This window comes from Crinia signifera, chromosome 8 (assembly GCF_055691185.1).
Source record: "Crinia signifera chromosome 8, ASM5569118v1, whole genome shotgun sequence".
Taxonomy (NCBI): domain Eukaryota; kingdom Metazoa; phylum Chordata; class Amphibia; order Anura; family Myobatrachidae; genus Crinia; species Crinia signifera.
Window position 1 is genome coordinate 140,859,403 of NC_139224.1, and position 25,443 is coordinate 140,884,845.

At 44.3% G+C, this 25,443-nt stretch overlaps 2 protein-coding genes across 8 annotated transcripts in view; one reads left to right on the plus strand and one right to left on the minus strand.

The window, feature by feature from the left end:
• Positions 1 to 20,309, minus strand: part of LOC146026521 (uncharacterized) — a 34,227-nt gene extending 13,918 nt beyond the window's left edge. For 4 of the 6 annotated variants that reach the window (XM_083157277.1, XM_083157274.1, XM_083157276.1 and 1 more), the window contains exons 1-14: positions 20,286 to 20,309; positions 18,717 to 18,752; positions 15,822 to 15,857; positions 12,900 to 12,935; positions 11,382 to 11,414; positions 10,932 to 11,141; positions 10,482 to 10,515; positions 8,052 to 8,108; positions 7,026 to 7,061; positions 6,104 to 6,160; positions 5,054 to 5,104; positions 4,132 to 4,188; positions 3,099 to 3,134; positions 2,208 to 2,264 (exon numbers count right to left, since the gene is read on the minus strand). In XM_083157277.1, the coding sequence (XP_083013403.1) occupies positions 2,208 to 2,264; positions 3,099 to 3,134; positions 4,132 to 4,188; positions 5,054 to 5,104; positions 6,104 to 6,160; positions 7,026 to 7,061; positions 8,052 to 8,108; positions 10,482 to 10,515; positions 10,932 to 11,141; positions 11,382 to 11,414; positions 12,900 to 12,935; positions 15,822 to 15,857; positions 18,717 to 18,752; positions 20,286 to 20,291 (742 nt within the window). In that variant the 5' untranslated portion in view covers positions 20,292 to 20,309. The remainder of the gene's footprint in view (positions 1 to 2,207; positions 2,265 to 3,098; positions 3,135 to 4,131; positions 4,189 to 5,053; positions 5,105 to 6,103; positions 6,161 to 7,025; positions 7,062 to 8,051; positions 8,109 to 10,481; positions 10,516 to 10,931; positions 11,142 to 11,381; positions 11,415 to 12,899; positions 12,936 to 15,821; positions 15,858 to 18,716; positions 18,753 to 20,285) is intronic. The other 2 variants (XM_083157275.1, XM_083157278.1) reach the window with 2 other exon arrangements.
• Positions 1 to 25,443, plus strand: part of TNR (tenascin R) — a 413,177-nt gene that overhangs the window by 250,888 nt on the left and 136,846 nt on the right. The gene's annotated exons all lie outside the window — the stretch shown is intronic.

Here is a 25,443-nt window from a genome sequence, read left to right on the forward strand (position 1 = left end):
AACCTTTGCTTCAATTTCATTCTTGATTTTGCACACCATAATGCCAGTTACATGTTAGATCACACACATTAATGGCCATTACAAGTTATGCCACACACCGTGATGCCCAATACACATTATGCCAGGACTCAACAATTTTTTTTCAAACGAGGGACAACATGGACAGTGCGCGCCGAAGGAGCGCGCCAAAATTTTCAACATAATGCCGACACACCACACACCCATTACATAATATACCACATGCCATAATGGCTATTACATGTTATGCCACACACCATGATGCCCATTATATATTATGCCCATTACTCGTTATGGCAGGACTCAAATATTTTGTAAAGTTAGGGACAAAACGGACAGTGGGCGCCGAAGGCGGGCACCAAAAAGCTCACTGTAATGCCGATTACGTCACACACCCATTACATAGTATACCACATGCCATAATGCCCATTACATGTTATGCCATACACTGTGATGCCCATTACACATTATGCCCATGACTTGTTATGCCAGGACTGATATGTTTTCTAAAGTAGGGACAACAGTCAGTGCGCGCCACAAAAAAAATCACTGTAATGCCGATTAAATGTCACACACCCATTACATAGTATACCACATTCCATAATGCCCATTACGTTATACCAAACACCATAATGCCCATTACGCATTATAGCAAACACCATAATGCGTAATGGGCATTTAGTACACTATGGCAAGTATTCAATGCCGGTGCGAGGGGGTTAAACTGCGAGGATCACAGAAAACCAGTGATCCTCGCAGTTTAACCCCCGCGCCGGCCGCTCGCACTATGCAACGTTCCGGGGGAATCCTCACAGTCACAGAACGGCGAGGATTCCCCTAAACTGCGCGAGCCGAGGCTAGTGCAGCAAACTCGCTGTAATTAGCCTCGATTCTCGCAGCTTTTGGAGGCACATTCGCAAATTCCCCCTTGCTCAAAAAACGGAGCGAGGGGGAATTTGCGAATGAGGGGTGTCAGTTGAATACTGACAGGGTGAGCGGTGACTGCGAGCAAAAAGTCCTGCTCGCAGTCACCGCTCGCCCACGGCATTGAATATATGCCTAAATGTATTAACAAAACGTATTCACAAATTAGGTAAAACCAAAAAAAGGGGATATGCATGCAATAGTTTAATATATCTCCAGTGGGGCTGATGGAGAACTTAGTCCCACTTTGATGTATAAAGTACCGGGCTGTTGTGTGATAAAGCCAGGGGGTGTGTTGCAGGTAGCTGGCGTCCCTACTCCCTGCAGTGCACACACCCCTGGTTTACCTTTTGACAGGACTGTTCCCTGCATCCCACGTAGGTGATGAATGCTGTGCCCTCCTCAGTCTGGGGTGCGGGGGCTGGCAGTAAGCTTTCTCCGGAGTTACTGTATGATTGCCATGCTGTCACCGGAGCATTGCACCGACTGCCAGAAGCAACCCGGCACCAGTGGATCACACACGAGGAACACGCCTTCTAAGCGTATATAATACTGCGGCAGGTGGACTACTGGCTGCCAGGAAAGATAACTATAATTTTGATCTGGGACTGGCTCACACTGGGGTGCGCCCGCCGTCACGCAGCGCCGCAGGAGGAGAAGCCAGAAGCAGATGAAGAAAGCCGGAGCCGGAAAGCACATGATGAGTGAGAGTGACATACAGTCTCTCCCTCCTCCGTGCCACGGCAGAGTGTAAAAGTGAGTGAGACGGAGCGTCCTCATGTCAGGTGGCAGCAATTCCCGGACATTGTATAGTCCGGGACAGCCACCCGCCCGGACTCCGGACGCCGGTCTCAATTACCGGACTGTCCGGAGTAATCCCGGACGGGTGGTAACCCTAGATATACAGCGCATGCACTGTCTGTACTGCTAAGATCACAGTATTTTGCCTATTAGTATAGACAAACCGCAGCCCCGCACAGATCGCTCAGCACACAGGGCCGGTACATTGCGGGTGTGCAGCGATGTGTGCTGAGCGATCCATGCTGAAGCACGTCGCTCACCACCAGCTCCCCCGTCGCCCCGTGTGTATGATGCTCAACTCTCTAAGCACTTGCTGGGCCCCTGACTGGTCTCACTTGTACATTTGTTATCTCACTTGTTAATCAATGATTTATATCACATGTAGCAATCCCATTATCTGACCCATAATAGTTCTGATCTATGAAGCAAACACTTATGTGTAAGTATAGGAGATGAATACTTACAGGGCAGATCGTTTTCCTGCCGGAGGAAGGGCCCCTGGAATCGCTTCCTTTTAATCCCTGACATTGCAGAATAGAGATGGCATATTATACATTACATTACTTCATGTTATTCTTAGTACAGCTATAGAATGATATAATAGCACAGTATTCATATTATGAACAGTTACAGATTGTTGTATGAATACAGGAAATAACGATTTGTAAATTGCCGCTGTTGTAGACTAAGCCATGAGCCTGTCCATCTCCCGCCAGAGCCTGACACTTGTACTATATCTGGCAAACAGTCCTGCTTGTGGGGACTGTACCCTGACTGTGGGGACTGGTATAAGTAATGTCCCATGTTACACTGCTCTCACTCCTCCCCTACCTGCAGCACATACCCTGCTGTGCTACCTGTGGAAGAGTAGCATTGCAGTACACAGCATTACTGGACAGTCAGTGGGACTTTGACTCAGCAGCAGAGGTTGCAGCTGCTTTGAAGGCCATGGCTGCCCTCTACCAGTCATGTAGCTGGTAAGAACCTGGGTGGTGGGAAGGGCCTGGGTTACAGGTGATAATGGTGGAATGGGGGAGGGATATATGTGACAATGGGTAAGTGGGGAGATTATGTCACATTAATTTATTAATAGTTATATATAGCGCAGCATATTCCATTGCGCTTTACAATTGGAATCAACAGTGGTAAGACAAACTGGGTAATTACAGGCAGACATAGAGGCTGGAGGGCCCTGCTCGGAAGCTTACAATCTATAGGGCAATAGGAAGGATTCACAAGGATAAAATATATCTATTGTGTGGTAGTATAACACATCTCCATTGTTACATTGTGTCTCTGGAAGATGCTGTCTCCTTAATACTGAGCTAATAATAAGTAGGGAACAGTATTATTACCTGTTTTGGGTGCGGCCGCCTTCGTTCTTTTGCTGCCTGGTGAGTACAAGGTAAATGTTATTCCGTATTTGCTCCTACACACATAGGGGCTGATGCAGAGCATATGTTATGTGTTATTGTACTGCGCAGATTCCATAACTAAGCATACACAGCTATGGGCAATGCAGAGCTAGCCCATCTCAGACACACCGCCACTTGTGTAGAGTTGGTGTCACTAGATATTCTCCTGTCGGTTCATAGTGGGAGTTACAATGCATTGTGGGCTATGCAGAGCAGTGCGCGCACCTACGTACAGCTGTTGTCTGAGAGAGCTGTTGTTCCAGGTATAGGGCTGGTGCACCTGCAGACTGATAATGATGCCGGCTATGGACACAAGCGTATGGATAGGGGCAGTGCAGTCACAGAGCAGTATATAGCTCTGGGTACAGGTGAATATGCGCAGGTTTCTCCATGCACACATTGCCGCTGCATTACACCATACAAGTCTGTATCAGGATAGCAATATGCTTGTCCACCATCTGCTTGTAGACCTAGTGACCATATCCTGGGGGGATTTGGGGCTATTTACTAAGCAATCTCACTAGATCGCGTACAAAGTTAGCCTGGATCTCTCCATGTGTACAGGGTATAGCGATGACGATGCCCGTTCCCGCCATCGCCCGCTGGGATATACAGCGCATGCACTGTCTATACTGCTAAGATCACAGTATTTTGCCTATTGGCACAGACAAACCGCAGCCCCGCACAGATCGCTCAGCACACAGGGCCGGTACATTGCGGGTGTGCAGCGATGTGTGCTGAGCGATCCATGCTGAAGCACGTCGCTCACCACCAGCTCCCCCATCGCCCCGTGTGTATGATGCTCAACTCTCTAAGCACTTGCTGGGCCCCTGACTGGTCTCACTTGTACATTTGTTATCTCACTTGTTAATCAATGATTTATATCACATGTAGCAATCCCATTACCTGACCCATAATAGTTCTGATCTATGAAGCAAACACTTATGTGTAAGTATAGGAGATGAATACTTACAGGGCAGATCGTTTTCCTGCCGGAGGAAGGGCCCCGGGAATCGCTTCCTTTTAATCCCTGACATTGCAGAATAGAGATGGCATATTATACATTACATTACTTCATGTTATTCTTAGTACAGCTATAGAATGATATAATAGCACAGTATTCATATTATGAACAGTTACAGATTGTTGTATGAATACAGGAAATAACGATTAGTAAATTGCCGCTGTCGTAGACTAAGCCATGAGCCAGAGGTTCCTCTATGGATGGGGACGGTGTCCATCTCCTGCCAGAGCCTGACACTTGTACTATATCTGGCAAACAGTCCTGCTTGTGGGGACTGTACCCTGACTGTGGGGACTGGTATAAGTAATGTCCCATGTTACACTGCTCTCACTCCTCCCCTACCTGCAGCACATACTGTACCCTGCTGTGCTACCTGTGGAAGAGTAGCATTGCAGTACACAGCATTACTGGACAGTCAGTGGGACTTTGACTCAGCAGCAGAGGTTGCAGCTGCTTTGAAGGCCACGGCTGCCCTCTACCGGTCATGTAGCTGGTAAGAACCTGGGTGGTGGGAAGGGCCTGGGTTACAGGTGATAATGGTGGAATGGGGGAGGGATATATGTGACAAGGGGTAAGTGGGGAGATTATGTCACATTCATTTATTAATAGTTATATAAAGCGCAGCATATTCCATTGCGCTTTACAATTGGAATCAACAGTGGTAAGACAAACTGGGTAATTACAGGCAGACATAGAGGCTGGAGGGCCCTGCTCGCAAGCTTACAATCTATAGGGCAATAGGAAGGATTCACAAGGATAAAATATATCTATTGTGTGGTAGTATAACACATCTCCATTGTTACATTGTGTCTCTGGAAGATGCTGTCTCCTTAGTACTGAGCTAATAATAAGTAGGGAACAGTATTATTACCTGTTTTGGGTGCGGCCGCCTTGATAATCTCTCCCTTCGTTCTTTTGCTGCCTGATGAGTACAAGGTAAATGTTATTCCGTATTTGCTCCTACACACATAGGGGCTGATGCAGAGCATATGTTATGTGTTATTATACTGCGCAGATTCCATAACTAAGCATACACAGCTATGGGCAATGCAGAGCTAGCCCATCTCAGACACACCGCCACTTGTGTAGAGTTGGTGTCACTAGATATTCTCCTGTCGGTTCATAGTGGGAGTTACAATGCATTGTGGGCTATGCAGAGCAGTGCGCGCACCTACGTACAGCTGTTGTCTGAGAGAGCTGTTGTTCCAGGTATAGGGCTGGTGCACCTGCAGACTGATAATGATGCCGGCTATGGACACAAGCGTATGGATAGGGGCAGTGCAGTCACAGAGCAGTGTATAGCTCTGGGTACAGGTGAATATGCGCAGGTTTCTCCATGCACACATTGCCGCTGCATAACACCATACAAGTCTGTATCAGGATAGCAATATGCTTGTCCACCATCTGCTTGTAGACCTAGTGACCATATCCTGGGGGGATTTGGGGCTATTTACTAAGCAATCTCACTAGATCGCGTACAAAGTTAGCCTGGATCTCTCCATGTGTACAGGGTATAGCGATGACGATGCCCGTTCCCGCCATCGCCCGCTGGGATATACAGCGCATGCACTGTCTGTACTGCTAAGATCACAGTATTTTGCCTATTAGTATAGACAAACCGCAGCCCCGCACACAAGACGCTCAGCACACAGGGCCGGTACATTGCGGGTGTGCAGCGATGTGTGCTGAGCTATCCATGCTTAAGCACGTCGCTCACCACCAGCTCCCCCATCGCCCCGTGTGTATGATGCTCAACTCTCTAAGCACTTGCTGGGCCCCTGACTGGTCTCACTTGTACATTTGTTATCTCACTTGTTAATCAATGATTTGTATCACATGTAGCAATCCCATTACCTGACCCATAATAGTTCTGATCTATGAAGCAAACACTTATGTGTAAGTATAGGAGATGAATACTTACAGGGCAGATCGTTTTCCTGCCGGAGGAAGGGCCCCGGGAATCGCTTCCTTTTAATCCCTGACATTGCAGAATAGAGATGGCATATTATACATTACATTACTTCATGTTATTCTTAGTACAGCTATAGAATGATATAATAGCACAGTATTCATATTATGAACAGTTACAGATTGTTGTATGAATACAGGAAATAACGATTTGTAAATTGTCGCTGTCGTAGACTAAGCCATGAGCCAGTGGTGACTCCTCTATGGATGGGGACGGTGTCCATCTCCTGCCAGAGCCTGACACTTGTACTATATCTGGCAAACAGTCCTGCTTGTAGGGACTGTACCCTGACTGTAGGGACTGGTATAAGTAATGTCCCATGTTACACTGCTCTCACTCCTCCCCTACCTGCAGCACATACCCTGCTGTGCTACCTGTGGAAGAGTAGCATTGCAGTACACAGCATTACTGGACAGTCAGTGGGACTTTGACTCAGCAGCAGAGGTTGCAGCTGCTTTGAAGGCCATGGCTGCCCTCTACCAGTCATGTAGCTGGTAAGAACCTGGGTGGTGGGAAGGGCCTGGGTTACAGGTGATAATGGTGGAATGGGGGAGGGATATATGTGACAATGGGTAAGTGGGGAGATTATGTCACATTAATTTATTAATAGTTATATATATAGCGCAGCATATTCCATTGCGCTTTACAATTGGAATCAACAGTGGTAAGACAAACTGGGTAATTACAGGCAGACATAGAGGCTGGAGGGCCCTGCTCGCAAGCTTACAATCTATAGGGCAATAGGAAGGATTCACAAGGATAAAATATATCTATTGTGTGGTAGTATAACACATCTCCATTGTTACATTGTGTCTCTGGAAGATGCTGTCTCCTTAGTACTGAGCTAATAATAAGTAGGGAACAGTATTATTACCTGTTTTAGGTGCGGCCGCCTTCGTTCTTTTGCTGCCTGGTGAGTACAAGGTAAATGTTATTCCGTATTTGCTCCTACACACATATGGGCTGATGCAGAGCATATGTTATTATACTGTGCAGATTCCATAACTAAGCATACACAGCTATGGGCAATGCAGAGCTAGCCCATCTCAGACACAGCGCCACTTGTGTAGAGTTGGTGTCACTAGATATTCTCCTGTCGGTTCATAGTGGGAGTTACAATGCATTGTGGGCTATGCAGAGCAGTGCGCGCACCTACGTACAGCTGTTGTCTGAGAGAGCTGTTGTTCCAGGTATAGGGCTGGTGCACCTGCGGACTGATAATGATGCCGGCTATGGACACAAGCGTATGGATAGGGGCAGTGCAGTCACAGAGCAGTGTATAGCTCTGGGTACAGGTGAATATGCGCAGGTTTCTCCATGCACACATTGCCGCTGCATTACACCATACAAGTCTGTATCAGGATAGCAATATGCTTGTCCACCATCTGCTTGTAGACCTAGTGACCATATCCTGGGGGGATTTGGGGCTATTTACTAAGCAATCTCACTAGATCGCGTACAAAGTTAGCCTGGATCTCTCCATGTGTACAGGATATAGCGATGACGATGCCCGTTTCCGCCACCGCCCGCAGGGATATACAGTGCATGCACTGTCTGTACTGCTAAGATCACAGTATTTTGCCTATTAGTATAGACAAACCGCAGCCCCGCACAGAACGCTCAGCACACAGGGCCGGTACATTGCGGGTGTGCAGCGATGTGTGCTGAGCGATCCATGCTGAAGCACGTCGCTCACCACCAGCTCCCCCATCGCCCCGTGTGTATGATGCTCAACTCTCTAAGCACTTGCTGGGCCCCTGACTGGTCTCACTTGTACATTTGTTATCTCACTTGTTAATCAATGAGTTATATCACATGTAGCAATCCCATTACCTGACCCATAATAGTTCTAATCTATGAAGCAAACACTTATGTGTAAGTATAGGAGATGAATACTTACAGGGCAGATTTGTTTCCTTCCGGAGGAAGGGCCCCGGGAATCTCTTCCTCTTGTTACCTGACAATGCAGAATAGAGATGGCATATTATACATTACATTATTTCATGTTATTCTTAGTACAGTTATAGAATGATATAATAGCATAGTATTCATATTATGTACAGTTACAGATTGTTGTATGAATACAGGAAATAACGATTTGTAAATTGCCGCTGCCGTAGACTAAGCCATGAGCCAGTGGTGAGTCCTCTATGGATGGGGACGGTGTCCATCTCCTGCCAGAGCCTGACACTTGTACTATATCTGGCAAACAGTACTGGTTGTGGGGACTGTATCCTGACTGCAGGGACTGGTATAAGTAATGTTCCACGTTACACTGCTCTCTCCAGGGCCAGTGCAGGGCCTGGCATACCTTCTGCCCCCCCCCCCCCCCCCCCCCCCACACACACACACACACCTAACACCGCTAATTACTCACTTTCCTGGTCAGTCAGGTGAAAGTACATAGGCAGCATTTCATATGATTCCCAGACACCTGATTGCATTGAGTATAAGGATGTATCTTTCAGAGACATCCATAATTATTTGATGGGTACACTCAGTGGTACCCCTTCCCAGATCCTGGTACCCTACCCAGCTGCCTATCTCCTTCTGTCTGTCTTTTGTACATACATATCCATACAAAATAGATATATAAAATACATACATACAGGTGATTGACAGTATCCTGGTGGTAATAATACCTATGTCGGCATCACGAAGGAGGGAATTCCAAGAGGATACAGGTAAGTATACTTACCTAGTGCTCATTCTAGCACCCACTTTCTTTGAAAATCTATGCAGTACCTCTTCCACTATTTTTGAAAACCCATGTAGTTCCTCTTCCCTGCCTGGGGTGTCACTGTCTGCTGTGGTGTTTCTAGCACAGGTCTGGTTTGCATATCAGTGCTGATATACACACCACACTCTGCTAGAAGCACTACAGCAGACAGCGACACCCCAGGCAGGGAAGAGGAACTACATGGGTTTTCAAAAATAGTGGATGTTAGAATGAACACTACTTACCCTCCTCCTGCCCACCTCAACCCTCCCTTACAGCATCTTAACCTTAACCCTCCAAGTGACTTGACCCTAAGCCTCCTCACTAGTGCCTACACCTGCCTAACCCATGCACCTGCTGCCTAAACCTAACCTCCTCCCCGCAGCCTAACCCTAACCTCCCCCTTGTAGGTGCCTAAATCTAACCCAGATTCCATGCAGCCTAACCCTAACCTTCCCCTCCTCACAGCCTATTCATAAATCCCTTAACTAGTCCTTAAACCTAACCCTCTCCACATACTCACCGATTGGGATGCCAGCTGTAGGTATTTGGGCGCCGGTCTTCCAAAGGCAATCACCAGCATCTTCAAAATTATATATATATATATATATATATATATATATATATATGTTTGTATATCCACACACACTATGGTGAGTGCTGAGCCCTCTGTTTCTTTAATATATGGTTGGGAGGGGAAAGAGAGAGATGCTAGGTGGCAGGGAGTGGCAAGAGATGCCATGGAGACTCAAGGTGCTAGGGAAGGGAAAGAGATGCTACTGTAGGTGGTAGGGAGGGGAGAGGTGCTAGGTGGTAGGGAGGGGAGAGGTGCTAGGTGGTAGGGAGGGAAAGGGGTGCTAGGTGGTAGGGCAGAAGTTGCCCTCTAGTAACAAACACCCATCATGATGAAGAATATGATATATATATTATATATATATATATATATATATATATACTCCCCAAATGAACTTTGGTGGGACATGTGGAGTAATATTTTAATATAGGCGCTATACCACCATTTGGGGAGTATATTGTAGTTATCAATTCCGAGCGCTCAGGAAACTTGGTGGTTAAGCAGCGGCAACAAGAATTGCATTTATATTTGTGCATACAAGCGCGGGAGGAGTATTGGGGTTAATATTTGTTGGCAGCACTCCAACAGACTCATTTCATGTGCAAAAGCATTCCTTTGTTAGTCCTAGAGAGACATATGTGGCAAGGGGTAAGTGGGGTGATCATGTCACGTGTCTCATACCATTATCACCTTGTCGCATACAGAGTTTCTGGGGCCCAAGCACTTCTTATACACAGGAACCAAGTTAACAAAACATTCTAGCTATGAGCCTCTAGCATAGATGAGGGATAGCCATGTTGCCATTGTCTTCGATGGTTGTCATTGATGGTAATAGTGCAAGTGGGCATCGAAAGTGTAAAACTATGCAATGGATGACCATCAATGTTTTAACTATCAATGGTCATCCATTTTTTACTGATTGCCCATCGATGGCCATCCCTAGCATAGACTTGACCTAGTTCAGTGGTTCCTAGATAGTACAGATTGTCATGTTTTGTTATAATGAAACAATATATTGATATAAACAGCATACTTACCATAAGAGGTGGGCCAGGTTATAGCGCTGTTCACCTTAAAATAAAAAAATATATATTTTTAATAATATTTTGTATTTGCTCTGCAATAAATATGTAAAATGATAAATTGATGATATTTTCATTGAAGATAAATACAGTCTATGTAAAAACACAGACCCCTCATGGAGGGGAATAAGATTGTTCCAGTTGCTCATGCTCATTGTAAATGAGTGGCACGAGATGAGGAGGGAAGGTACTACTGCCATTGCAGAGGGGAAAATACTGTGCAGATAACCCTGTTAAGCTGAGGCTTGTGAACAGCACGAGCACCCTGCAAGGGAACCCGTAGGAGAGGGTATAAAATGGGGGACCCGGGAGAGACTGTTAGTCAGTAACTGTGGAAAGTTGCTGAGCCGGAGAAGTGCCCATAGTTGTCGGGTGTGCGAGGTTTGACACAGCAGTAATTATTACCAAAACAGGTGCTCTCGGTAGAACAACACAGGTCTCCGATGGTTGTGGCAGTTCCAGAGATCGTTGGCACTGAGCTGATGTAGACCATGACTCTGTGCGGCAGGAAAAACCTACATCTATGCAGAGTTGCTGCCTGAAATATCTGGTGATCCCCGGAGCAGTGCTGTTGGTAGAGTGTGGGCACTCTTGGTACCAGGCTGAATGCGGATGCTGGGTGGGCAGAACAAAGATAGAAAAAGAGAGATTAGTCTTGGTGACATTACAATCTGCATCCGAATTATTTGCAGGAGGAGTTTCCACAAAATTGAGTTACAACAAGGGAATCCACTAATGTGGTGATAGGATTTTGTTAATTAAGATAGAAAATGGATGTACTGTACTACAAGACAGAAAGGATAAAATATATATTTTACAGCTTAAAGAGTCAACCGTTTTCCTCATGTCACTTACCAGAAAAGATGTACAGATCTCTCTAATTATGTCCTGTAAAACAAGACAAGAAGGGATTGTCAAAATGAAAAGCTTGAAAGAAAATCTATTTACAGAAGCTTTAATATTTTGTTATAATTTAACAAAGACATAGACCGGAAGTAAAACTGAATGTTTGCATATAACAGTTAAGGCCCATACACACTGGGCGACTTTGAGTTGAAAGCCGCTCAAAACAGCATGTTTGAGCGGCTTTCCGCTCAAAGCCGCCCAGTATGTATGGCCCGGTGATGAGCGGTGAGCGTTGCTGCACGCTCCCGCATCATTGCCGGGAAAGCCGCTCATCTGCTGATAGATGAGCGGCTTTGAGGGTGGCTTTGCATAGCTCTGTGCTATGCAAAGCCCTCTGCCCCCCACTGGCGGTGCCGGGCAGGGGGAAAGCCGCTCATTGTGGATGCACTGATGACTCCCCAACCCCCCACCCCCAGCAATGACAGTAGTCCTCGCTGTCCATACACGCTGGATGTACCCAGTGTGGATGGACCTTTACAACAATCTAGTCAGTCTAATTTAGCCCATACACTAGGGCGATATTACATACAATCCTTTGATTTTGACCACATATGGGCAATAAGATGAAGGATTGTATGCATGAATAATGGGTCCCCCGATGCGATGTGTGGGCCCGCTGGTTGCATGTTGCATCAAAAAATATTATGTCCTGCACATGATAATTATCGAATCACATCAGCGATCACATGTGGTTCTTAACCACATGCGAACACTCGAATGCAATCAGTGGAAGGTTTAGGGAGTGGGAGCCGGATTGTGGGTGGTGGTAGAGCTGGGACCGGAGTGCTGGCAGTTGGTTGGGGTGGAGCAGGGACTGGAGCGGTGGAGCAGCAGTGCAGTGATGGAGTGCTGGTGGTGGTGGGACTCAGCAGCGGCACCAGAATCTGAAAAAAATTAGAGAGGGCTCTCTCAGCCAATCAGACGGCTGTCCAGAGTTTCAAATTCTGCTGCTGCCATTGCCGAACCCTGCCATCCGACAGCACTTCTTCATAGTGCTGCTGCTCCACTGCTCCGGTCCCCGCTCCACAGCCGCCAGTGCTCCAGGGCCCCCTGTACTGCCACCTCTCTTCCAGCACCCAATGTCTCATCGCAGATGGCATGCTGGAGAAAACACACTGGGCACCACAAGATGTGATCTGATCAGATAAGTGTGGGGACACCAGAACTCGTCATTTTCAGAAAGACAATTGCAAAATTAATGACAGATCTGTCACAGATATGCATGTATATTAGTTATATTGCACAATTTACAACACAAGGAATGTAATATATGTATTTGTGATGTGTTAATGTGATATCAAATTACGTCATTGTGAGAACATGATACAAGTGAGGTATTGTAGTAAGACAGAAAATGTATGTCCTACAAGGCAAAACAAATATATATATATATATATATATATATATATATATATATATATATATATATTACAGCTTCTATAGTCCACCTTTCCTCATGACACTTACCCGTATATGGATAGGACATAGCTGTCCAAATATTTCCTGGAAAGTAAGACAAGAAGGGATTGTCAAAATTAAAAGCTTGACTTTTAGTTGAAAAAAAAAATCGATTTACAGCAGTTTATTATTTTGATATAATTTAACGAAGAAATACACAGGAAGTAAAACTGAGAGTTTGCATATAAAGGCCCCATCCACTAGTGCGATATGGCTTGTTTTTGTAAGCTTGAGACGCATTGCTGCTATCGGACCCCTCTGTATCACACCCGATAAGCTGATTTTCCTGTCCGCAGCGCATGCGGAGTGCCGCACCTGTGTCATAGGAGCGCAATTGACGCCTCTGCCTTGGTGCGTTAACAGTGGGATTACGGCACATATGAGAAATTACAATAACTGCTTCATTACGTGAACATCAACATCGCATAGAAACATGACTTAAGCTCATTGGGGCTCATTCAGATAGCCTCGCAGTTTCCCAAAAATTGCAGATCATAAGTTCTGGTATTGAGAAATCCAGAACTTATAGCAAATGCATTAACCCTTTGAGTGCCAACATCTGTGAGAGATGTTCAAAATATCCGCTAAAGATGCCAGCGCCGCTCACATTTGTTATATAAATTCAAATAAAAATGTTTTGAAAATAAAAATAAAAGATATTTCCTATATAAGGTAAACATTACAGGTCATTGTGATGAATAAAAAGGTTTGCCTGTCAATTTTCACACCTGTTTTGATACATTTACTTGGCACTCAAAGGGTTAAAAAGCTGAAAATCATGTAAAATGCATTTAAAAAGATAGAAACATTATAAAGTGCATTGAAAGTCTATCTTATTATGAAGCAATGACAAATTGAACGTCTCCGCCGCAGTCAGCCGCCGGTACCCATCGGACTTTGAGAGGCGCAGAGATGTTTCATCTTCCGCGCCTCTCTTCCGAATGATTCTATTGGCCGCCTAGCGGCCAATCAGGAGCCGAGAAAGTCGGCTCAGTATGTATGGGCTTTGGATGTATTAAAGTTTTATTTTTAATGGGTGTCAGAGTTTTTTTTTAACAATTTCTTTTACTGTGGAGCTACAAGTGCCAGCGGGCCCTTTAATGCCCTGCATGCTGGGACTTGTGGTTCTCCAAGTCCCAGCATGCGGGAGAGGCTTGCTGGGACTCATAGTTCCACAGTATAAGAAAATAGTTTATCATCTATTTTTTTACACAAGTATCAGCTCGATGCCCACCGCCCAGGGGCATCGAGGACAGCCCCGGGCTTCAGCATGGGCAGGTAAGTTCTGGAGGGGGGGACCCCTTCTTTGGGGGGTCCCTTCTTTGGGGGGTCCCCACTTCCCCAGGACCCCTGCCCATGCTGACCGGTCAGGGGGATGAATGCTTTGGCCGGGGGGACTTGTATAAAAAGTCTCCCCCCGGCTGTGGCATTACCCTGCTGACTGGTTGGGCCCGGTGCTGGTTCTGGAAATACAGGGGACCCCTAGTCATTTTGTCCCCCGTATTTTGGGAACCAGGACTGGCCCTTGAGCCTGGTGCTGGTTTTAAAAAATCCACGGAACCCCGACTTGTTTGTTGCTGTGATTTTATGAAACCAGGAACGGCTCTTTCAGCCCGGGGCTGGATATGCTCAGGAGGGGGGACCCCACGCAGTTTTTTTCCCGTTTTTTTTTAACCCCTTTTTTTGGACAGAACCATGCACAGATCACGATGATCTGTGCAGGGTTCTGTCAAATTAGCAAGCCAGAACCTGGTCTAATCTTTTGGTGATTTTTGGTAACCTTTACCAAAAATTGGACACTATTACATGTGCATGTTAGATGCTTTCCAATGGGAAAACATCTGGATGTGAATTGAAGTGTGACTACAAATCGTTACTTCAAAATGTGCAATTTCACGGCAAAATGTGTGATTTTTTGCCGCGAATCACACCCTATAAAATATGTGATTTTCGGAAAATGGCCGAAAACTTCCGATTTTGTGAAAAAGGGCGATATTACATACAATCCTTTGATTTTGACCACATATGCATAGGATTGTATGCATGAATAATGGGTCGCCCGATGCGATGTGCGGGCCCGCTGGTTGCATGTCACATCGAAAAATATTATGTCCTGCACATGATAATTATCGAATCACATCAGCAATCACATGTGGTTCTTAACCACATGCGAACACTCGAATGCAATCAGTGGAAGGTTCAGGGAGTGGGAGCCGGATTGTGGGTGGCGGTAGAGCCGGGACCGGAGTGCTGGCAGTTGGTGGTGGTGGAGCAGGGACCGGAGCGGTGGAGCAGCAGTGCAGTGATGGAGTGCTGGCGGTGGTGGGACTCAGCAGCGGCACCAGAATCTGAAAAAAATATTTAAAACACTGGGCAGCCCTCTGATAGGCAGAGAGAGCTCTCTCAACCAATCAGACGGCTGCCCAGAGTTTCAAATTCTGCTGCTGCCCTTGCCGAACCCTGCCACCCGACAGCACTTCTTCATAGCGCTGCTGCTCCACTGCTCCGGTCCCCGCTGCACAGCCGCCAGTGATCCGGTGCCCCCTCCACTGCCACCCCTCTTCCAGCACCCAATGTCGCATCGCAGATGGCATGCTGGAGAAAACACACTGGGCACCACAAGATGTGATACGATCACATAAGTGTGGGGACACCATAACTCGTCATTTTCGGAAAGACAATTGCAAAATTAATGACAGATCTGTCACAGATATGCATGTATATTAGTTTTATTGCACAAGGAATGTAATATATGTATTTGTGATGTGTTAATGTGATATCAAATTACGTCATTGTGAGAACATGATACAAGTGAGGTATTGTAGTAAGACAGAAAATGTATGTGCTACAAGGCAAAACAAATATATATATATATATATATATATATATATTTTACAGCTTCTATAGTCCACCTTTCCTCATGACACTTACCTGTATACGGATAGGACAGAACGGTCCAAATATTTCCTGTAAAATAAGACAAGACGGGATTGTCAAAATTAAAAGCTTGACTTTTAGTTAAAAATAAATCTATTTACAGCAGTTTATTATTTTGATATAATTTAACGAAGAAATACACAGGAAGTAAAACTGAGAGTTTGCATATAAAGGCCCCATCCACTAGTGCGATATGGCTTGTTTTTGTAAGCTTGAGACGCATTGCTGCTATCGGACCCCTCTGTATCACACCCGATAAGCTGATTTTCCTGTCCGCAGCGCATGCGGAGTGCCGCACCTGTGTCATAGGAGTGCAATTGACGCCTCTGCCTTGGTGCGTTAACAGTGGGATTACGGCACATATGAGAAATTACAATAACTGCTTCATTACGTGAACATCAACATCGCATAGAAACATGACTTAACCTCATTGGGCCACATTCAGATAGCCTCGCAGTTTCCCAAATATTGCGGATCACAAGTTCTGGTATTGAGAAATCCAGAACTTATATCAAATGCATTAACCCTTTGAGTGCCAACATCTGTGAGAGATGTTCAAAATATCCACTAAAGATGCCAGCGCCACTCACATTTGTTATATAAATTCAAATAAAAATGTTTTGGAAATAAAAAAAAAGATATTTCCTATATAAGGTAAACATTACAGGTCATTGTGATGAATAAAAAGGTTTGCCTGGCAATTTTCACACCTGTTTTGATACATTTACTTGGCACTCAAAGGGTTAAAAAGCTAAAAATCATGTAAAATGCATTTAAAAAGATAGAAACATTATAAAGTGCATTGAAAGTCTATCTTATTATGAAGCAATGACAAATTGAACGTCTCCGCCGCAGTCAGCCGCCGGTACCCATCGGACTTTGAGAGGCGCAGAAATATTTCATCTTCCGCGCCTCTCATCCGAATGATTCTATTGGCCGCCTAGCGGCCAATCAGGAGCCGAGAAGGTCGGCTCAGTATATATGGGCTTTGGATGTATTAAAGTTTTATTTTTAATGGATGTCAGTGTGTTTTTTTTAACAATTTCTTTTACTGTGGAGCTACAAGTGCCAGCTGGCCCTTTAATGCCCCGCATGCTGGGACTTGTGGTTCTCCAAGTCCCAGCATGCGGGAGAGGCTTGCTGGGACTCATAGTTCCACAGTATAAGAGAATAGTTTATCATCTATTTTTTTACACAAGTATCAGCTCGATGCCGACCGCCCAGGGGCATCAAGGACAGCCCCGGGCTTCAGCATGCGCAGGTAAGTTCTGGAGGGGGGGACCCCTTCTTTGGGGGGTCCCCACTTCCCCAGGACCCCTGCCCATGCTGACCGGTCAGGGGGGATGAATGCTTTGGCCGGGGGGACGTGTATAAAAAGTCTCCCCCCGGCTGTGGCATTACCCTGCTGACTGGTTGGGCCCGGTGCTGGTTCTGGAAATACGGGGGACCCATAGTCATTTTGTCCCCCGTATTTTGGGAACCAGGACTGGCCCTTGAGCCTGGTGCTGGTTTTAAAAAATCCACGGAACCCCGACTTGTTTGTTGCTGTAATTTTATGAAACCAGGACCGGCTCTTTCAGCCCAGGGCTGGTTATGCTCAGGAGGGGGGACCCCACGCAGTTTTTTTCCCATTTTTTTTAAACCCCTTTTTTTGGACAGAACCATGCACAGATCACGATGATCTGTGCAGGGTTCTGTCAAATTAGCCAGCCAGAACCTGGTCTAATCTTTTGGCGATTTTTGGTAACCTTTACCAAAAATCGGACACTATTACATGTGCGTGTTAGATGCTTTCCAATGGGAAAACATCTGGATGTAAATTGAAGTGTGACTACAAATCCCCACTTCAAAATGTGTGATTTCGCTGCAAAAAGTGCGATTTTTTGCCGCGAATCACACCCTATAAAATATGCGATTTTCGGAAAATGGACGAAAACGTCCGATTTTGCGAAAAAGGGCGATATTACATACAATCCTTTGATTTTGACCACATATGCATAGGATTGTATGCATGAATAATGGGTCGCCCGATGCGATGTGCGGGCCCGCTGGTTGCATGTGGCATCGAAAAATATTATGTCCTGCACATAATAATTATCGAACACATCAGCGATCACATGTGGTTCTTAACCACATGCGAACACTCGAATGCAATCAGTGGAAGGTTCAGGGAGTGGGAGCCGGATTGTGGGTGGCGGTAGAGCCGGGACCGGAGTGCTGGCAGTTGGTGGCGGTGGAGCAGGGACCGAAGCGGTGGAGCAGCAGTGCAGTGATGGAGCGCTGGTGGGACTCAGCAGCGGCACCAGAATCTGAAAAAAATAATTTAAAACACTGGGCAGCCCTCTGATTGGCAGAGAGAGCTCTCTCAGCCAATCAGACGGCTGCCCAGAGTTTCAAATTCTGCTGCTGCCATTGCTGAACCCTGCCACCCGACAGCACTTCTTCATAGCGCTGCTGCTCCACTGCTCCTGTCCCCGCTCCACAGCCGCCAGTGCTCCGGTGCCCCCTCCACTGCCACCCCTCTTCCAGCACCCAATGTCGCATCGCAGATGGCATGCTGGAGAAAACACACTGGGCACCACAAGATGTGATCCGATCACATAAGTGTGGGGACACCATAACTCGTCATTTTCAGAAAGACAATTGCAAAATGAATGACAGATCTGTCACAGATATGCATGTATATTAGTTATATTGCACAAGGAATGTAATATATGTATTTGTGATGTGTTAATGTGATAGCAAATTACGTCATTGTGAGAACATGATACAAGTGAGGTATTGTAGTAAGACAGAAAATGTATGTGCTACAAGGCAAAACAAATATATATATATATATATATATATATATTACAGCTTATATAGTCCACCTTTCCTCATGACACTTACCTGTATACGGATAGGACAGAACTGTCCAAATATTTCCTGTAAAATGAGACAAGACGGGATTGTCAAAATTAAAAGCTTGACTTTTAGTTAAAAATAAATCAAATATATATCAAATGCATTAACCCTTTGAGTGCCAACATCTGTGAGAGATGTTCAAAATATCCACTAAAGATGCCAGCGCCACTCACATTTGTTATATAAATTCAAATAAAAATGTTTTGGAAATAAAAATAAAAGATATTTCCTATATAAGGTAAACATTACAGGTCATTGTGATGAATAAAAAGGTTTGCCTGTCAATTTTCACACCTGTTTTGATACATTTACTTGGCACTCAAAGGGTTAAAAAGCTGAAAATCATGTAAAATGCATTAAAAAAAGATAGAAACATTATAAAGTGTATTGAAAGTCTATCTTATAATGAAGCAATGACAAATTGAACGTCTCCGCCGCAGTCAGCCGCCGGTACCCATCGGACTTTGAGAGGCGCAGAGATGTTTCATCTTCCGCGGCTCTCATCCGAATGATTCTATTGGCCGCCTACTGGCCAATCAGGAGCCGAGAAAGTCGGCTCAGTATGTATGGGATTTCGATGTATTAAAGTTCTATTTTTAATGGGTGTCAGAGTGTTTATTTAACTATTTCTTTTACTGTGGTTCTCCAAGTCCCAGCATGTGGGGGAGGCTTGCTGGGACTCATAGTTCCACAGTATAAAAGAATAGTTTATCATCTATTTTTTTACACAAGTATCAGCTCGATGCCCACCGCCCAGGGGCATCGAGGACAGCCCCGGGCTTTAGCATGGGCAGGTAAGTTCTGGAAGGGGGAGGCCTTCTATGGGATGGTCCTCACTTCCCCAGGACCCCTGCCCATGCTGACCAGTCAGGGGGATGAATGCTTTGGCCGGGGGGACTTGTATAAAAAGTCTCCCTACGGCTGTGGCATTACCCTGCTGGCTGGTTGAGCCCGGTGCGGCAAAAAAATCACACTTTTTGCCGCGAATCGCACCCTATAAAATATGCGATTTTCGGAAAATGGCCGAAAACGGACGATTTTGAGAAAAAATCGCAAAAACAAAAACCGCCACCCATTACATTTCGCCCATGGTTATGGATGAGAGAAAATGACAGTTGACCATTTGCTTGGAAATGCTGGAAGACTGACAAAGTGTCACTCATCCATAACCATGTTTTTGTTCCAACCAGCCAGATCTAAAGATAAATCTCACTAGGTATGGGCACCTTTAGATATGGTGTAAATGAGCGAAAGCCTCATTATACCATCTATCTAGATTGGGAAATCCTTTATATGTATCCTATTTACCGCTACTAATGAGCCATCAGACATACTGTAGGTTCCTATACTAAACATTACATAGGATAACTGCCATTTACACCCCTCCATGATAAAATAACTTACTACTTGAAAGACAATTTTTTTATTACCATTTGTGTAAGTTTTCATGTACACGTATGTAGACTGTGGTAACACTAACACCAGTAAGAGAAATGACCAATGTAAAAGGTAGATATTTCTAACCAGGAAAGAATATTACATATCTGTACTCACATCCATGACTGATCTCTATCCAGGTTTTAGTGCTCTAATCGCTTGACAAGCAGCTCAGTCACAGTGACTGTGACATCGCATAATAGTGATGTCATAGAATTCCAAACACAGCAGCCAATCACAGCTCCTGTCTCAGCTCCTACTACTAAAAGGCATAGAGCAGGCCTGGCCAACCTGTGGCTCTCCAGATGTTGTGAAACTACACATCCCAGCATGCACTGCCACAGTTTTGCTCTTATGGAATGCTAAAACTGTGGCAAAGCATGCTGGGATGAGTAGTTTCACAACATCTGGAGAGCCACAGGTTGGCCATGCCTGGCATAGAGCATAAGGCCTAGTATAAGGCACATACTGTACTGTAATACCTTTAGTATACAATATATCCAGTATTAATCATTCCAATAAAACTCTCCATGACCTCTCCTTAGGGCTATCCTTACTGATACAGCTCATTGAAAACTATTTACCGGAGGTCTAAGCGAAAAAATGTCCCTTTATTTTGCTGCTTTTAAATTGTATTCATTTAGTAACAATATTGGCAGATTATGCTGTCCTGATTATATATCGTAGGGATGGCCATCATTGCCATTGCCATCGATGGTTGCCATCGATGGCAATTCTGCAACATGGCCATCGATAGTGCTAAACTATGCAATGGATGATCATCGATATTTTACATATCGATGGTCATCCATTGTGTTTGATTGATTGGCCTGTGGGCCAATCAAAACACGGGACGGGGCTTTGCGGGTGTCAGGGGGCGGAGCTATGCTCAGTGTCCCGGCACTTTGGGGAAAAAAAAGCAAAACATTGTTTTGCTGTTCCATCTGGTTCTCCCCCATCGATGGCAAAAGTATTCAACATCGGCCATGAACCATCGATGATTTAGAATCATCGATGGTCGATGACCATCCTGAATATATCGTACAAGACAATAAATCGGACACTATTACATGTGCGTGTTAGATGCTTTCCAATGGGAAAACATCTGGATGCCAATTGAAGTGTGACTACAAATCGCCACTTCAAAATGTGTGATTTCGCAGCAAAAACTGTTTTTTTTGCCACGAATCACACCCTATAAAAAATTATATTTTCGGAAAATTATCAAAAATGGCCGATTTTGCGAAAAAGTGGAAAAAATAAAAAAACGCCACCCATTACATTTCGCCCATGGTTATGGATGAGAGAAAATTACAGTTGACCATTTTCTTGGAAATGCTGGAAGACTGACAAACTATCACTCATCCATAACCATGTTTTTGTTCCAACCAACCAGAACTGAAGATAAATCTTACTAGTGTATGGGCACCTTTAGATATGGTGTAAATGAGCAAAAGCCTCATTATACCATCTATCTAGATTGGGAAATCCTTTATATGTATCCTATTTACCGCTACTAATGAGCCATCAGACATACTGTAGGTTCCTATACTAAACATTACATAGGATAACTGCCATTTACACCCCTCCATGATAAAATAACTTACTACTTGAAAGACAATTTTTTTATTACCATTTGTGTAAGTTTTCATGTGCACGTATGTACACTGTGGTAACACTAACACCAGTAAGAGAAATGACCAATGTAAAAGGTAGATATTTCTAACCAGGAAAGAATATTACATATCTGTACTCACATCCATGACTGATCTCTATCCAGGTTCTAGTGCTCTAATCGCTTGACAAGCAGCTCAGTCTCAGTGACTGTGACATCGCATAATAGTGATGTCATAGAATTCCGAGCACAGCAGCCAATCACAGCTCAAGTCTCAGCTCCTAGTACTAAAAGGCATAGAGCAGGCCTGGCCAACCTGTAGCTCTCCAGATGTTGTGAAACTACACATCCCAGCATGCACTGCCACAGTTTTGCTCTTATGGAATGCTAAAACTGTGGCAAAGCATGCTGGGATGTGTAGTTTCACAACATCTGGAGAGCCACAGGTTGGCCATGCCTGGCATAGAGCATAAGGCCTAGTATAAGGCACATACTGTACTGTAATACCTTTAGTATACAATATATCCAGTATTAATCATTCCAATAAAACTCTCCATGACCTCTCCTTAGGGCTATCCTTACTTATACAGCTCATTGAAAACTATTTACCGGAGGTCTAAGCATATAAATGTCCCTTTATTTTGCTGCTTTTAAATTGTATTCATTTAGTAACAATATTGGCAGATTATGCTGTCCTGATTATATATCGTAGGGATGGCCATCATTGCCATTGCCATCGATGGTTGCCATCGATGGCAATTCTGCAACATGGCCATCGATAGTGCTAAACTATGCAATGGATGATCATCGATATTTTTACATATCGATGGTCATCCATTGTGTTTGATTGATTGGCCTGTGGGCCAATCAAAACACGGGACGGGGCTTTGCGCGTGTCAGGGGGCGGAGCTATGCTCAGTGTCCCGGCACTTTGGGAAAAAAAAGCAAAACATTGTTTTGCTGTTCCATCTGGTTCTCCCCCATCGATGGCAAAAGTATTCAACATCGGCCATGAACCATCGATGATTTAGAATCATCGATGGTCGATGACCATCCTGAATATATCGTACAAGACAATAAATCGGACACTATTACATGTGCGTGTTAGATGCTTTCCAATGGGAAAACATCTGGATGCCAATTGAAGTGTGACTACAAATCGCCACTTCAAAATGTGTGATTTCGCAGCAAAAACTGTTTTTTTTGCCACGAATCACACCCTATAAAAAATTTTATTTTCGGAAAATTATCGAAAATGGCCGATTTTGCGAAAAAGTGGAAAAAATAAAAAAACGCCACCCATTACATTTCGCCCATGGTTATGGATGAGAGAAAATTACAGTTGACCATTTTCTTGGAAATGCTGGAAGACTGACAAACTATCACTCATCCATAACCATGTTTTTGTTCCAACCAACCAGAACTGAAGATAAATCTTACTAGTGTATGGGCACCTTTAGATATGGTGTAAATGAGCAAAAGCCTCATTATACCATCTATCTAGATTGGGAAATCCTTTATATGTATCCTATTTACCGCTACTAATGAGCCATCAGACATACTGTAGGTTCCTATACTAAACATTACATAGGATAACTGTCATTTACACCCCTCCATGATAAAATAACTTACTACTTAAAAGACAATTTTTTTATTACCATTTGTGTAAGTTTTATGTACACGTATGTACACTGTGGTAACACTAACACCAGTAAGAGAAATGACCAATGTAAAAGGTAGATATTTCTAACCAGGAAAGAATATTACATATCTGTACTCACATCCATGACTGATCTCTATCCAGGTTCTAGTGCTCTAATCGCTTGACCAGCAGCTCAGTCTCAGTGACTGTGACATCGCATAATAGTGATGTCATAGAATTCCGAGCACAGCAGCCAATCACAGCTCAAGTCTCAGCTCCTAGTACTAAAAGGCATAGAGCAGGCCTGGCCAACCTGTAGCTCTCCAGATGTTGTGAAACTACACATCCCAGCATGCACTGCCACAGTTTTGCTCTTATGGAATGCTAAAACTGTGGCAAAGCATGCTGGGATGTGTAGTTTCACAACATCTGAAGAGCCACAGGTTGGCCAGGCCTGGCATAGAGCATAAGGCCTAGTATAAGGCACATACTGTACTGTAATACCTTTAGTATACAATATATCCAGTATTAATCATTCCAATAAAACTCTCCATGACCTCTCCTTAGGGCTATCCTTACTGATACAGCTCATTGAAAACTATTTACCGGAGGTCTAAGCGTATAAATGTCCCTTTATTTTGCTGCTTTTAAATTGTATTCATTTAGTAACAATATTGGCAGATTATGCTGTCCTGATTATATATCGTAGGGATGGCCATCATTGCCATTGCCATCGATGGTTGCCATCGATGGCAATTCTGCAACATGGCCATCGATAGTGCTAAACTATGCAATGGATGATCATCGATATTTTTACATATCGATGGTCATCCATTGTGTTTGATTGATTGGCCTGTGGGCCAATCAAAACACGGGACGGGGCTTTGCGGGTGTCAGGGGGCGGAGCTATGCTCAGTGTCCCGGCACTTTGGAAAAAAAAAGGCAAAACATTGTTTTGCTGTTCTATCTGGTTCTCCCCCATCGATGGCAAAAGTATTCAACATCGGCCATGAACCATCGATGATTTAGAATCATCGATGGTCGATGACCATCCTGAATATATCGTACAAGACAATAAATCGGACACTATTACATGTGCGTGTTAGATGCTTTCCAATGGGAAAACATCTGGATGCCAATTGAAGTGTGACTACAAATCGCCACTTCAAAATGTGTGATTTCGCGGCAAAAACTGTGGTTTTTTTGCCACGAATCACACCCTATAAAAAATTTGATTTCCGAAAAAAGTTGAAAAAAAAGAAAACGCCACCAATTACATTTCGCCCATGGTTATGGATGAGAGAAAATGACAGTTGACCATTTGCTTGGAAATGCTGGAAGACTGACAAACTGTCACTCATCCATAACCATGTTTTTGTTCCAACCAGCCAGATCTAAAGATAAATCTCACTAGTGTATGGGCACCTTTAGATATGGTGTAAATGAGCAAAAGCCTCATTATACCATCTATCTAGATTGGGAAATCCTTTATATGTATCCTATTTACCGCTACTAATGAGCCATCAGACATACTGTAGGTTCCTATACTAAACATTACATAGGATAACTGCCATTTACACCCCTCCATGATAAAATAACTTACTACTTAAAAGACAATTTTTTTATTACCATTTGTGTAAGTTTTCATGTACACGTATGTAGACTGTGGTAACACTAACACCAGTAAGAGAAATGACCAATGTAAAAGGTAGATATTTCTAACCAGGAAAGAATATTACATATCTGTACTCACATCCATGACTGATCTCTATCCAGGTTCTAGTGCTCTAATCGCTTGACCAGCAGCTCAGTCTCAGTGACTGTGACATCGCATAATAGTGATGTCATAGAATTCCGAGCACAGCAGCCAATCACAGCTCAAGTCTCAGCTCCTAGTACTAAAAGGCATAGAGCAGGCCTGGCCAACCTGTAGCTCTCCAGATGTTGTGAAACTACACATCCCAGCATGCACTGCCACAGTTTTGCTCTTATGGAATGCTAAAACTGTGGCAAAGCAT